This window comes from Xenopus laevis, chromosome 5L, assembly GCF_017654675.1.
Source record: "Xenopus laevis strain J_2021 chromosome 5L, Xenopus_laevis_v10.1, whole genome shotgun sequence".
Classification (NCBI taxonomy): Eukaryota; Metazoa; Chordata; class Amphibia; order Anura; family Pipidae; genus Xenopus; species Xenopus laevis.
Window position 1 is genome coordinate 118,772,856 of NC_054379.1, and position 15,174 is coordinate 118,788,029.

General features: G+C 38.1%; 1 protein-coding gene across 12 annotated transcripts in view; it reads left to right on the top strand.

The window, feature by feature from the left end:
- Window positions 1–15,174, top strand: part of LOC108717011 (traf2 and NCK-interacting protein kinase) — a 166,949-nt gene that overhangs the window by 125,044 nt on the left and 26,731 nt on the right. For 8 of the 12 annotated variants that reach the window (XM_041563334.1, XM_041563337.1, XM_041563332.1 and 5 more), the window contains 6 exons: window positions 1,512–1,892; window positions 4,785–4,949; window positions 7,682–7,918; window positions 8,305–8,411; window positions 9,306–9,469; window positions 10,706–10,806. In XM_041563334.1, the coding sequence (XP_041419268.1) occupies window positions 1,512–1,892; window positions 4,785–4,949; window positions 7,682–7,918; window positions 8,305–8,411; window positions 9,306–9,469; window positions 10,706–10,806 (1,155 nt within the window). The remainder of the gene's footprint in view (window positions 1–1,511; window positions 1,893–4,784; window positions 4,950–7,681; window positions 7,919–8,304; window positions 8,412–9,305; window positions 9,470–10,705; window positions 10,807–15,174) is intronic. The other 4 variants (XM_041563338.1, XM_041563339.1, XM_018263701.2 and 1 more) reach the window with 1 other exon arrangement.

A 15,174-nucleotide genomic window follows, 5' to 3' on the forward strand; every position in this document is an offset into this window, starting at 1 on the left:
TGTATGTAACTATGCTTGGATCATTTGTAGTGTGTCCACAGGATACAGAGGATTTATTCCAGGGGGAGTAGATACATCTAACCAACATCTGCTTGTACCTTGGTAGATATAGCAGAGATCAGTATAGAGGGAACATACAGTTCCTGCTTTGATTATAAGAAATTCCTCATTCCAACACTCGCAAATACCGTTTAATAGTAGAAAAGTAAGACAGTCTGTTTATTCCTCAAAGAAAGCTGTTTTACATCAAGTTTCCATGGAGTATTCATTGTATTACAGAAGATTCCTTTATATGTATCACTCAGGAGTTGAAGAGATGAGACGACTATTTTTTGGAACATGTCAAAATATTTTTCATTTTAGAATAATTGCTACTCAATCGCAAATGGATAAACCCTCTCATATTGAATAGGAGTCCTCTGTATTTATTATTTCAAATTGTCTCGTCACATCAAACTTCGATTCATGTCCTCGTTGCGTAGGTGAAAAAGTAGGACATTGTTGTTTTGTAGTTATCAATAGTTATGCAGCAATCACACAGCTATTCTGTAATCATCATGCAGAGATGCTTTATTCAGTAGGGAAGGAAGGATGTGAATATTAAAGAGCATTTGGGACTGAACAGATATTTTTTGGCTCGCGTTTTTGTTGTGGAATATTTTTACTAACGTCTTGTTAGTTATAAATTGTGTGGGTGAATAAGTAGCCAGCTTGTGGCTCTCCAGCTGCCGCTGAAATACACCTCCATGACAGGTTGCCAACAAATTGTAACTCACACTGACAGATCTGGTCCAGCAACAGCTCAGGAACCATATTCTGTGTGTTTCTTAAATGTTCTTGGACAATGGACCGAGATAAAATGTTTGTCAAATTGTACAGTACAGAAGTTAGGGGCAGAGCAACTCGCGAAAAAGACAGCCTCAAAATAGTAGTCTACCAGTCCTTTCTAGTACTTATTTGGTAAAAAAAATTTTGTTATAGTAATGATCAATCTAGAGAGTCAATAATATACTAATAATCCTTCCCAAGTGAAAAGCAGCGTGGAAATTCATAGCGTTCGGCGGACATCCCTGACTGCTGTGTTGGAATCCGTTAAATATGTGATAAAATCAAGCAGATAATGAAGTTAAGCTGAAGAGCAGCAGAATAGCAGGTTGAGTATCTGCGCGTGTCCTGGATGCCACGACTGATGTCTCTCTCTCTCCATTCTTCTGACATGCACAGTGTGCTTTGTGGCAACTGAAGACATTTGCTGTGTTCGTTCCAATAAGTATTTTTTTTAATGAGAAACAAGAAGATCTAAAATGACCACATATCAGGGAAATCCATTGCTAACAATCTTGGTCTATAAGCACATTAACCTCTAGAATGTTGTGCAAGTCAGTAAGAAAAAGTTGAAGTGTCGACTTCATGAAGGTCTGTCACGTGCATGCTCCATAAAGAATTTATTTTGTCATTGTGAGTTTCTATGTCTTTTGTAATAGTTTAATTTTGTGTGATCCCACTCCCAGGTTCAACAGCGATCTCTTAGTAATTCGCCTGTACTTCCAGCTAAGCAGCAACATACCTCTGCAATCGAGCAGCAGGGGTCATTGGTAACCAAAGATGCATCTGCTAATTGGCAGCTCTCCAATAGGCCCAATTCTCAGAACCTGCAAGCATCAGGTCGTGTGAAAATGGACATCTTAGCTCCATCCTTGATATTGCCTTCAATTCAGATTTCCAAATCAGGGCCCTGGACACAGAATGAAGTGCAATCTCTAGATGATGAAGTGAGATACTTACTCCAAGTGAACTCACAAGAAAATGAACCCGGGAGAAAATCAGTTACATCCCTTAAAGGGTCCCGGTCACAAGGATGTAGCCCAGCCAGGGACTCTGGATTGTCCAAGGTTAAAAGAGGTTTCACTTCTTTAAGAAAATGAACATGCATGAGCCATTTAACAGAGAATTATGAAGAACAGTATAATCACAGAGACAGGGCTATTTCACTGGTGGAGAGGTCATGCATGATTAGAATAGGCTTGGGGAATATTGTCCTGGTGAAGGAAGTTTCACTTTATACTGTACTTGCTGTTAAAAGCATTTACAGTTTATTAATATCCTATCAGTATCTATTAATGTTACAAAGACCTCGGATAATCTCTCTTTGCCCTTATTTGGTGTCTTTTTGTTGGTCACTAACAGCTGTCCCTTGTATGTCTTTGCAAGCATTGCTGCCCTTTGCTTCATTGGCTTCAAGCTTGAGCTCCACATATCTAAAATGCTTGTTTTATGTCTTCTCAAACCTTTAGCAGTGTTTTAGTAGCATTTTGATGAAAACTTGCAATTTTTTTTCCATTTTACTCCTGCTGTTCCTCCTGACTGACCACCGTATCCTAAAAAATTTATATAAATAGGATTTGCCAAACCAAAAGAAGTGGAAGAAGATTCAATATGAGATATTGTAAGCCCTGCACTGACCATTAATTTAGACTTTGGCCTTATATAGCTGCTTTGTCTTAATTTGTGTTACATACTCGTGATTGTAAGTACAGAAAAGTGACAGGGATGAATTCCATGCCCCACTGGCGAATTTAAACCCTGTCTATATACTCAAAAGTTCAAACAAATAACTGATTTGCAGTTATTAGATATAAAGTCCCTTGCTTTCTGTCTTCGTAGTTGGTGGAAAACACACAATAAATGCAAATTCCAGCAAATTTTGCTAGAGGAAGAAATATTTTTATCTGTGTGCGGAACTGAACAGTCTGGTGCACTCTTATGCAATTGCTAACAGCAGTCTGGGAGGAAAGTCACCAGTGAATCATAAGTGCTAAACGGTAAAAGTCCAGATTTGTGTTATTTTATACAATATAAAAGCCTACAGATTAAATGGCAAGCCAAACCAACACAAAGAGCTATTTGATTACATTTTGAGGTTTGGATTTACAAGCCAGATGATGTATAGGTAATATTTGCTAAGAAATTGAAATAAAGCCTTATCAGTCCAAGAGATTTTGGAGTTTATAACGCTGAAGTGCTACCAATCTACTGCACCTTCTATTTCTGTCTTGCATCTTCTAACCTTTACTGGTGGTCAGGGGATCGTTGTGTAATCAACTGTTTTGATGCTCTTGTTATCAGTTGTATACAATACAATATTCTCATACAGTGTATGTCCCAGTTGGATTAATTACTTTTTAAGAAGCACGATGAAGGCTAATAAGTCAAGGCACTATTATTTGTTGGAAGCAGGTGCCAGTTTGCATGGCTAGCAGCACAGTTGTGTCCCAGAGATGAAATGGTGTATGTACTCACAGGTGTTTTACTTTGTTCCCACATTCAGCTCTCAAGGGCCCAAACAGATGGGGTTTTCTGGAGGGGTGATTTAAGGGGAACTGTCACAGCTATAAACGTCCACCCACAGTAGTGTATGTTTAATAGATCTTATTTCAAATAGGCTTTTTGCATTTTTATAAAAGATTTTCAGATGCAAGTGGTTTGAGTGCTTGCTTAATTCATGAAGTAAACCGTTCAACCATACTGTTGGGTGAGCACTTTAAATCAGACTGGAATTGGTCAAAATATTTATGAAGTTTATTCTTGAAACAGATTTATTAAACGTCCACTATAGTTTTATATTGTTTTATCATAATCACTTACCATTTTATCATTAGGGCCATTCTGACATAGACTTTTTTATGTATCTTCACATTTTGGGGATACCTAGAAAACCTGTACTGTTTGGGCACTCCTAATAAATAGTGGGACATTATGAATCCCTCTGTCCCAGTCTCAGAAGTGAGATTATTTGCAAAAAACAATCAATGGAAGATGAGCTTATAAAGTAGAGCCTTCCTTGCTTGTGTTAAAGAGGCAGTACATCTAGAACACACATGAGATTGTAAAGGCCATGACACACCTTTTCATTGAAGGCTATTTGCCTCAGAAATTTTCTGAGGAAGTTTATCAGAAATTAATATTATAGATATTATCTGAGAGAAAGTTTTAAGCCATTTTTCCAGCCAACAGGACAAATGAAGGTCCTTACAATGCATTTCTTTGCAGATGGCTTAAAAGTGAACTGAAGAAAACAGTATCTCAAACAGCTAAATTTCTCTCACCCTTTTGGTTCCCTTACATAAACATTTGGAAATTATATACAGTGAAATTCACACGTGTTAACTTGTGTTCTAGGTTTATTGGCCCTTTAAAAGGTATCCTATTATTACTATCAATTATATTATTTGCAATGAAGCTGATATGATTTAAGCAATCTTTTCATTCACTTGAACACCCTGAGACACTCTCCAACCATATTTAACTCCTTGTTAAAATTCATGTTTTTGTCCTACGAGTACCTGCACTTTTTCATGGAGAATGTCAGAATGTCACCACTGTTGTCTTCTTTCACAGTTCAAATTATTCAGCCTGGATAATCTGTTTGCACACCCATTTGGTTTGGGCTTTTTATCTGCTGTCTCATGTAGCTATGTTTGTCTGTTTCCAAACCAGTGTTCTCTTACTTTTACTGATGGTTAAATGAAAGAATCAAAACTTTATTAACAGAGCTAACATAAAATTGTTAGACATCACTAACATACTGTACACTCATACAGGTGAATACTTTTGTCAGTAATGTATTTGGAAAACTTCTGATTTTCTTGCCTTTAATTTCACATGGAACAAACGTTTCATATTCTTTATTAGATTTCATAACTGGTTTGGAGTGTGTGGACAAGCTACCATGGAATGAGGACTTTTTAGTTTGTGGGTTTATTTGGCTTTTTTCTGTTGCTCAGGTAGAGGATCGCTCCAGACTCAATCGTCAGAGTTCCCCTGCAATGCCACATAAAGTAGCTAACAGGATATCTGATCCAAATCTGCCTCCGAGATCAGAATCTTTTAGCATCAGTGGGGTGCAGCCTGCCCGAACACCTCCAATGCACAGACCGATTGATCCACAGGTAAGAGCATCTCGCTACTTGTATCTACTACTATCGCTACTATCACTTGTATTCTTTACAAAACCGAATAATCTCTATGAGGTTCAAGCATCTGTTAAAGTCTGTATTGCTTCTAAATTGAAAGACCTTACACACACAAAAAAGTGCACAATGTATTAATGTGATGTGGTGATGTGATATGTCCATGAAGTCATATACAGGTATAGGACCTGTTATCCAGAATGATCGGAACCTGGGGTCCTGCACATGCAATTTATGCACTTGGAGCGATTCATTTTCCGCAGTCGCCGAAGTTTCCTTGTGAGGCAACTTCGGCGACTTTGGAAAACGAATCGCTCAGAGTGCCATCCCGCCGGCGATTTACATTTTAGCCGGCGGGGAGGCAGTTCGGGGAGATTAGTCGCCCCGAAGAAGAGGAGATTTGTTGCTGAGCGTCTTATCTCCCCAAATCTGCCTGTGTGCCCTGACCCTTAAGGATATTCAGTTTGAAGTTTAGTTTGGAAGTTCCCAGACATAGCTATACTGCTTTTGATACAAAAGTATTGCAGAAGTATTTACATTTTAACAAATATGTAGACATCCTAAAGTAGATGCAAAATCAACTGCCTTAAGAAGTTACAGGGTGGAACTACAGAACTTTTTAATTTCATAAAATCCAACTCTTTGGCAGCTTTATACCTGATAAAGTTAAGGCCAAAGTAGGGGGTGGGGCCAAGATGGTCCAAATTACAGTTTGCATTGGCCATGAGGTTGGGGCCCTGAGTAAAGGCATGCCCCTGGATGCCCATGATCCAAGTTCACAATCACATCTGCATTTCTGCTGTTAGAATGCAAAATATGTGGGTCTTTACCAAAAACTGTTATGACATTGAAAAAAGCTTTTATTCTAAGGATGCTTCCGATTAACATTCATTAAATATGTTAAGTGATTTCTTTTCAATACAATTTTTATTATCAGCAGTGTATGACTGTTTATTTCCTCTGCATCCCTGGTTCTGACTCTGGCCCGCATGACAAAATACCCAACCCTATGTATGAAAATCGCTGCATGTACTTTTTGAAAAAAGGCATTTTCACATGATTATGGTGGTGCACTGCAGGTGATTTACATGTGGTGATTTGCATGACAATTTGTCGCCCACAAGAGAGAGAATTTCCTGCGGGTGACAAAACACACTGTCTGCTATCAACTCCTTGGAGGCGAAGTCCTTTCTGCTACATTGTTTCAAGAGTTCATCTGCAAATGCATTTAGAAATAACTTTAGAAGCACTGAGCATTTTTAATTTATATTGGACAGTTTGAAGAACATTTCTGACAAGCAGATTGTTTGGTGGAGCCTCTTCATGTCCAAACTATTCAGTTTCTTCTGCTTTGTTGATACTGGTGTATTTCCAACAACAGTTTTCATAGGGCATTCTTATCTATTTCCTGTTTTTTCCCACTTCCACATGAAAAGACGTCCATGCATGTACTGGATATTATTATATGGCTCACATGTGTAAATGAGAGATAGACTTGAAGTGAGGCATTCACGTAGCTGCAAAGAAAACATGCATGCCTGAAACTTTGATCAGAACTGAGATCTGAGAAAAACAAACACAAGTGAATGTGTAGCTGAGGAAAGGGTAGTCTCTCATTCTCCTCAAAACATCAAAAAGCCTAAGTAGATGTGAAGGATGAATATAACTTGCCTACGTCATGTCGAGAAAGCATTCAGCTGCGGAAAACAATTGATCCCAGGGGACACTAACAAAAGTAAACACTGAGTTGTTGGAAAAGCAATGCTTAATACAGAATTAGGTGGCCATCCATTATCTGGAAACCTATTATCCAAAATGCTCCGAATTACCGAATGGCCGTCTCCCATAGACTCCATTATAACTTTTTTTTTTTAATTATTCCTCTGTTGTAGTGAAATGGTACCTTGTACTTGATCCCAGACAAGATATAAACAATCCTGATTGGATGCAGAATAATCCTATTAGGTTTAATTTATGTTTAGATGATTTTTAGTTGACTTAAGGTATGGAAATGGTAAAATTAGGAAAGATCCCTTATCTGGAAAACACCAGGTCCCAGAGCATTCTGGATAACAGTGAGTCCAGTATTGATATGATAACATGGTACAATGAAAATCAATAAAACATGTCCGTTATTATACAGATGAGCACGGCTGATTTCATTGGGAGCTGTAGTATGACTTACAGTTCAGGCACTTTCAACTGTTAATAAGTCACTACCTGTGCCATTTGATGGCCTTCCGTTATGTTACATAGCAGATGACAGGCAACTTCTCTTCCAGTAACTTATAGTAAAAGGGGTTTTTCTTGAAATTTTAGGATGTAGTAAAACATATAAAATGATAAAATAATAAAGTTGCCCAAAACATGGCAAGCCTTCATGTTTTTCTTACTTATGTTGCAGCATTTCCCCTTCACAAAGCCAACTTAATTGCAGCCTAAAATCTGTTGGTGTGTCTGACACAGTTGCATGTGCAGTTATACATAAATCAGATTTATTTGCAATGAACATTGCTGGTGCTTGACATCAAAATGTTGTCTGCACTGATTCTTCAGCAAGTTCGCTGTGTCATTTGACCCTGGCTATTTGTGGGAACCCTGGAGCTACTTATTGTTTCACAACTCGGCCTCCATCTCAGTAACCCTTTATGATATCATATCGTATCAGTGCTTTTTATTCTCATGGATGCTGTCTTTTATTTCTTTCTCAGCAACTTCCTCTTTTGGTCTCCGTGAAAACCCAGGGATCATCCTTGTCTGCCTCCCAGTCACTGCATGAACAGTCTGCCAAGGGAATGTCTGCTTTTCAGGAGGGGATTATTTCTCATCGCCCAGAGATGCCAAGGCAGAATTCTGACCCGACATCTGAAAATCCTCCTTTACCTCCTCGCATTGAAAAATTTGATCGCAGTTCATGGTTACGCCAGGAGGAAGACTTTCCACCAAAGGTGGAGCTTATTTCCCAAAATACATTTATTAGGGTCCTGCAGTTTATTATTATTATTATTGTAGAAACCCCTAACGGTGCAAAAAGATTCCTTTGCCTACTGTAAACTTGCAGTTTGGAGTTCTTTCTGTCTGTCTGGCCACATATTTCCTTTTCTTGTGTTATAACTCTCCTCTAATGCTGTACTCCCCTAACACAATGCTGGCAATAGATATTGACTAGCAGCCAGTGGGGGAGTGGCCTGATATCACTATATTGCTCCTCCTCTGTATGTGATTTTGGAATCTTGAAAGGAAAGGGAACTTTATTAATTTAATGTAAAGCATATATCTTAATCTTCTTTTAATTTTTATGCCCCAACAATAAACTCCTTATTCTTTCATTTAGGTGCCTCAACGGACAACTTCTATCTCCCCTGCATTAGCCCGAAAGAACTGTTCTGGTAATGGCAATTCACTGGGAAACAACTTGGCAACCCATCCTATTAGAGCAAGGTAATTAACCTCACAGTAAACCTCACACATATCCCCCTTTTTGCTGCCTCATAAATGTAACTGAAATCGGGAGTTGATATTCCACCTTTGACCTACAATGATGTCAAACCCACAGCCTTCCATCTCTTGTGAACTACTCTAAACCAGATTGCCAGTGTAATAACATACACGAGTACCAAGTTTTCAAGTAGTCATTAATTAAACAGACTTGCGGAAAAAACGCCAGCTAATAGGAACATCTTACAGATAATTTCTTATACTATAGGCAGGTATAATTAATTTTAGACCAAAATTCTGATTTCACTGATATTGCAGATGTATCAAGCCAGCACTGCCTATTTTATAAAGCTGATAAGCTTCTAAAAGTGAAATATCTACACCAATAATCCTAGCATTTGGGCTAGCCCCCTCAGCCTCATAGGGTCTTATTGATAAAAAATATGTATATGTATATATGTATTTCATAATATTAAGAGTAAATATTCAGACCGAAGGCCATAGACCAAGAATTAGGTTGATATATTGGGCATAATTTTATAATACTCTACCCTGTGACCATGTGGTATAATGGGTAAGATAACTGGAAAGAGATAGACATCACAATATCATAAGCATCCTTGGGGAAAAACGTTATGTTTGTGCTCAGCATTTCCTAACATCTTTTATAGAAAACATTTAAAAGAGGAACGTGATGCAAGATAAGGCGAGCAATTAACAGCCTGGGCTATTAAATATATATATAATATAAGTTCTGTTTCAATGTAAATATTGATGCTTGAGAATAGAAAAAACGTTTGGACATTTGTAGGAATGTGTGGATGCAATAAAAGCACTGTACACTTTTATTTCATATTCCTTTCTCATGCACTGGTCAACACTTTGCTTATTATATAGCAACCCTGATTTGAGAAGAACTGAAACAGTCATTGAAAACCCTATCCAAAGAATTAGCAGTGGAAGCTCCTCCAGTTCCAGTACGCCAAGCTCGCAGCCTAGTTCTCAAGGGGGATCACAACCTGGATCTCAAGCAGGTTCAAGTGAGAGGAACAGGGCTCGAGGTAATTTAATTTCACTACTGCCTGACATCCAGAGTGATATGCCACAAGCACAGGGTACTAAGGCAGTGGCAATGCAGGCACTGAGGCTGTGTTTTTATTGTACAGTTTTGAACACCCACAGAGCTCTTGGAAAAGACTGCGTGCGTGGGAGCATTGCTCTGACTTTCAGTTCTTTACTTGTGTTTTAGCAGAGCTTTGCATGGTGCAAAGGTGAATTAGGTTAATTAAACATCTTACTTTTAAAAACATTTCTGTTTATGTTATGTTTGGCATTCCCACCCTACTTCCAGCTGTGCTCCAGTCTTGGAACCTGTACACACAATGGGAGCCTTCAAAGCACTGTAGAATATCTGTGCCTACATTGCATCCTTGTATTGGCTGCTTGCAGCTCTCCCATAGGGGTAAAATATGAAAACAAACTTTTTTGCAGTACTAGTACTAAATTATAAACCAATTTCCATGGCTGTGTTTTGCCTGTTATAGAAAACAGTTGTTCAATAATTTCCAGTTCTGTACATTACATAATATATAATTCCTGACTTGTAGGTGTTGGGGCAGACGAGCAGATTCGGGGAGATTTAGTCGTCTGGCGACTAATCGCCTCTTCTGCGTGGCGACAATTTCCCCGAACTGCCTTCCGTCTGCCTTCCTTCTGCTTGAATGAAGAATCGCCTGTGCTAATACACTGGCGGCACTTCGATTTCCGAAGTCACCCAAAGTTTCCTAGTGTCTGAAATTTACACAAAAGGAAAGAATAAATAAAATAACAGAGATAGACGGCTAAGGTTTCTTTATGTTAGCTTTTCTGTGTGTACAAATATTTATAGAGGGCTCACCAGCTATATAGCCTAGCAATTTCTCACTCTCTTTGTCCAAATTCACAGCAGGGAGGACCCAGGAAGGGAAACAACGGCAGCAGGGTGTCTCTGTTAGCAGCAGGGCAATATTTGTGCATTTCTCTGAGTTGGGGGACTTCTGGAAGAACCCAAGGTGCACTCTGGCAAGTCCTGGACAAGGAGGAAAAATAATTATAATAGTGTATAAAGGGCAACTAAGTGTATAATTTGCAGATAAATTATATATGCAGAATACAAGTTTTAAAGAAGTTTTAACTTTTGAAAAACTTTGAAATGAGCACTCTGTGCTCTCAGATTCAGCTTTTGCCACTAGATATTAGGTATTTATGGTTGATCAAATGCTGCTGATATAAATATTAAGTAATCAGAGTTTTTACAGCAGGTAACAATAAACCAGAAGGATCTCCACTGCTGCCACATGAAACATCTAATTCGAAAGCAGAGGAGAACAGAGATGTGACACGTCCAAGCCGGCCAGCTGTGAGTTAAATAAATATTTTCTTATATTGATAGATATTTTCTCCTTTTTGGCTCCAAGGTGCAAGGGGTACTTTGTTAAATATCATTTATTATATAATGTATTTTGTGGGTATGTTGTTTGTGCATGTATACAATTTAGAGGAATATTTACAGATGGAGTAAGGATTTAGTAGCGCACTGGTTAGCTGAGAGCTCCTTGCATGTGATATCCAGTGCTCCATCTGTATTTTTCATTCGGCTTTGAGGAATGGGGCTGTATATAGTCACCTTTTTGAGAAATGTCTTCAGCTGAGTTGTATTAAATATGGTACAGCCACTCTGTACTTAGCAAATTACAATTTCTGCTAATAACACTAATGCTATATAGCCTTCACAGAAATACATAATACAGTTAAAAGGCTAATCTTAAATCAGTGCTCCCAACTCAACCAGCAGGAGTGGGTGTAATCCCTTGTGGGAATAACTATTTTTCTAAAGGGGCCAACAGGATGACAATTATGCAGGCTATAATTTAAAATGTCTATTGAAAATGTTTAAAGTTTTACTGGTTTGGTATTTACCAGGGATAAACTCTTTAAAAGTGACTCTGATCCCTGTAAATTAAGGTACTTGTTGCACAATTGAATTTACAGGAAGCATAGTATAGCATGTTTCTGATTACCCTGTCTAAATACTGGAATAGCTTCATTAAAATATCTTTTAAAAAAAGCAGTAAGGTGTTCTGGCAGGCAGCAAGAAACCTGGGTAGAAAGTAGAGCCTGCCTAGAGCGCAAGGTGGGTCCCATAATTTAAAAAATGTGTATATTGTGTTTATCTGTTTTACTGATGAATATAATGATGGCACATGCATAAAATGTACTACTGCATTTAGGCCTCCAAACGGTGGTCCCTAATACAGGGGGGTGGGTTTATTGCTTTAGCTAGGGGACCAGCCAAAAGGCCACTTAGGGACATATTTGGGTATAGGGGCATATTTCTTTGTTCTAATAACTTCTGGAAGGCTACATTTAGAGTCAAGTAGAGCACAAATTATTCTGATATTTTAAGGACTATGACAGATACAGCAATGTTTTCATATGTTTTCATGTGTTTTTTGATCATGTTATGGGGTAAATGAGAGCCCCAGACAATGTTAGGACATTAAAGGTTCTGAACTTAATATGTGAAAACTGCTTGTGTCTGACATGCAGAATAGCCATGGATTCACCTGCAGATGCAGATTGCCACCCTTGACTTGGGTGCCAGGTCTTATAGCCTGGCTTGGAAACATTTACTTCCAGTTACTTTAACAGCTATTTGTAAGAACACTGCACTAAAACTATTACCATGCCTGACCCCCCATTTCCTCATTTAGTCAAGTGTTTAGTCCTCATTCTCCTTTATAACCTGCCTCCCTTACTTGTCTGAGCACTTTCTACAATGAGAACACAGCCAGGTAGGTCCTTTTCTTCTAAGCAGCCAATGACAAAAAAAGCAGAGGCACAAAATGCAGGCAACATATAAAGATCTCTGCCACGATCATAAAAGGTTTGTGTCAGAGCCACTTTAAATAAATATAGGTTTTGGGCATTGTTGTTGTACAACCAGTGAATGGATGCAGTCTTTCTGTAAGGACACATCTTAGTTTTGCTGCCTGTGTCAGTCTTTGCATTTGTTTTCATTTTTATGTGCTGCAAAAATAAGGCAATGTAGTAACTATGGTTGTCATGTCACAGCTCATAAGAATTGTTTTTTATCCATTATGTGTATTATGTCTGCATATTCATAAATTGCTATGGACTACGGGAACTCAAAACAAGCAAATTTGCCCTTGTACAAAAGTAAGAATTCATAGGGAACATTATAGAGCTTCATGGTGCATGTTGGTGCAGTGTGCGGGAATCATCATTTGTCCTTCACTACTTTGAAAGGAATGTTAATGAGCATGTGTGTTCAGTGCTCTATCTGCAACTTGAGCATTTCTTAGTGAATAGCCTCTGTTACTGAATATTACTTTTCTTTTGCATTTTTGCAAATCAGTAGATTGTTTCACATGTGTGAATTTAGTTCTCATTTTCACAAAACTTTAGAGATATGAGTAAGAGTTCGCTTGAAGATTAAGGGCAATGGTAGGTTTTCCTTAAGACAACCATAGAGCTCAGACTTGGGCTCATCTGCAGATTTGCACCTGGACAAAACCCATAATTAGAATGAGGTTTCTTCAGATAGCTTAAGCTTTCTTGAAAAAAGACCAAAGTCCATCAAGTTCAACTCATCCAAATGAAACCCAACATCCATACATATACACACTCACTCCCAACCTCTCCATACACTCACAAACTATATATATAACATTATCTATACTCGTATTTTAGTATCATTTTACCTTGGATATTATGTCTGTCCAAGAACTCATCCAAGCCATTCTTAAAGGCATTAAATGAATCAGCATCACAACATCACCCGGCAGTGCATTCCACAACCTCACTGTCCTGACTGTGAAGAACCCCCTACGTTGCTTCAAATGAAAGTTCTGTTCATCTAGTCTAAAAGGATTGTCATTGGTGTAGTGAGTCTTTTTATGAGAAAAAGGTCCCCCTCTGTTTATAATGATACAGGAAGGTGACTAAAAACATTTTTGTGTAAGTACTAATTTGCAGGCTTTTAGGGCCTGTGTTGACTCCCGTTCTCAACTACTTATGACCCTTTTTTAAAGGAGTGGTTCACATTTAAGTTAACTTTTAGTACGTTATAGATGGCTAATTCTAAGCAACATTTCAACTGGCTTTCATTTTTCTTTTTTATAGTTTATGAATTATTGGCCTTCTTCTGACTCGTTACAGCTCTCAAATGGGGGTCACTGACCCCATCTAAAAACATCTGCTTTGTAAGGCTACAAATGTATTATTATTGATACTTTAAATTACTTATCATTTTATTGAGGCCTGCTATTCATATTTCAGTCTCTTATTCAAACCAGTGCATGGTTGCTAGGGTAATTTGGACCCTAGCAACCAGATAACTAAAATCGCATATTCGAGAACTGCTGAATAAAAAACCTAAATAACCACAAATAATAGAATATCATTCTCTATATCATACTCAAAGGTAATTTGAAGATGAACAACCCCTTTAAAATCACATAATCTCTACTTACCCTTATTCTAAGCATCCAAAGGTTGTTAAACTTTTCTTGAGCATTAATACATGCTCAAGAAAAGTTGACTTTATGGTTTTTGTTTATCAGTCATTTTGACTTTGTTTTGCTTTTTTAATTCAAAGGAGAAGTCCATTGCCTTTAAACAATATATATGTAGTAAAAATGGCTTTTTATTTGTTTCATTATCTTCTCTTGGTTGCTGTTTGTCAACATTCTGCCATATGTCCTCTGTAATGCTCAGTGCCAGACTTCATTTACTTGGCTTGCATGCAAAGCATTATAATGTTGTATGGCATCTGTCTGTATGCAAGCAAAGTAGTTTGTGTTCCTGCGAGTAATGACTAATTTGCTCTTCTTCAAATGTCTTCTTGAGTGTGTGTGATGCAGTCCAGGCAGTGAGAAGTAGAAAGGCAGACTGCTGATTGGGGAAGCAAACTTAATACCAATTGGGTAGATGCAATCAAGGAAAGATGATGAGGGGAGGATTTATAGAAACATTCTGAATTTGGGGTTAATATACAATCTACTTGACATGCAGTTAAAATACCCTGCCAAAGTGCTTGTTATAGTAATGTGTGCCCTGCAATCTGACTACAGTGACCAGTCAAATGAGCAGACATCTTTGCTTCTTTCCTAACAATAATACTTGTTCTAACACATATTGAAGAAAAAGATTACTTACTTTCAGAATAACAGCTAGCTAACAATGCAGAATATTACTAACACCAATGCCGTGCATTAGTCTACTCACACTTACTCTTATTAGTTTTACTCTCACACTTACTTAATCCCATAGTGTTCCACACCGCCAACTGCACTTCACCGGATTTTATCAGGACATCAGCATAATGCAGTATAGTGTGATCATGTTGACTAATGGCCTTTCCATACACTTCTGATTTTTCTGATGTAAATGTAACATTGCTGTTTTGCGGATTTAAATTATATCAGGTACACTAGGCCCAGTTACAATGGTGCAGCAATTGCACATTTCTCTTACTATCACCCAGACAATCAATTCTCCCTTGTGGCGCAGTTGATATAAAATGGTACAATTACAGTTTCAGTATTGTAAGATTAGCTGCCTGCATCATGATAACGGAGCAATCAATCGACTCTTTTACCTGGAAACCGTATGACTATTTCATTAGATTGTCAGTGCTCTCTAACTGTAATGGAAAGCAAAGCAGTATGCACCGTATGCACCTGAGCACCCACTCACCAGATTG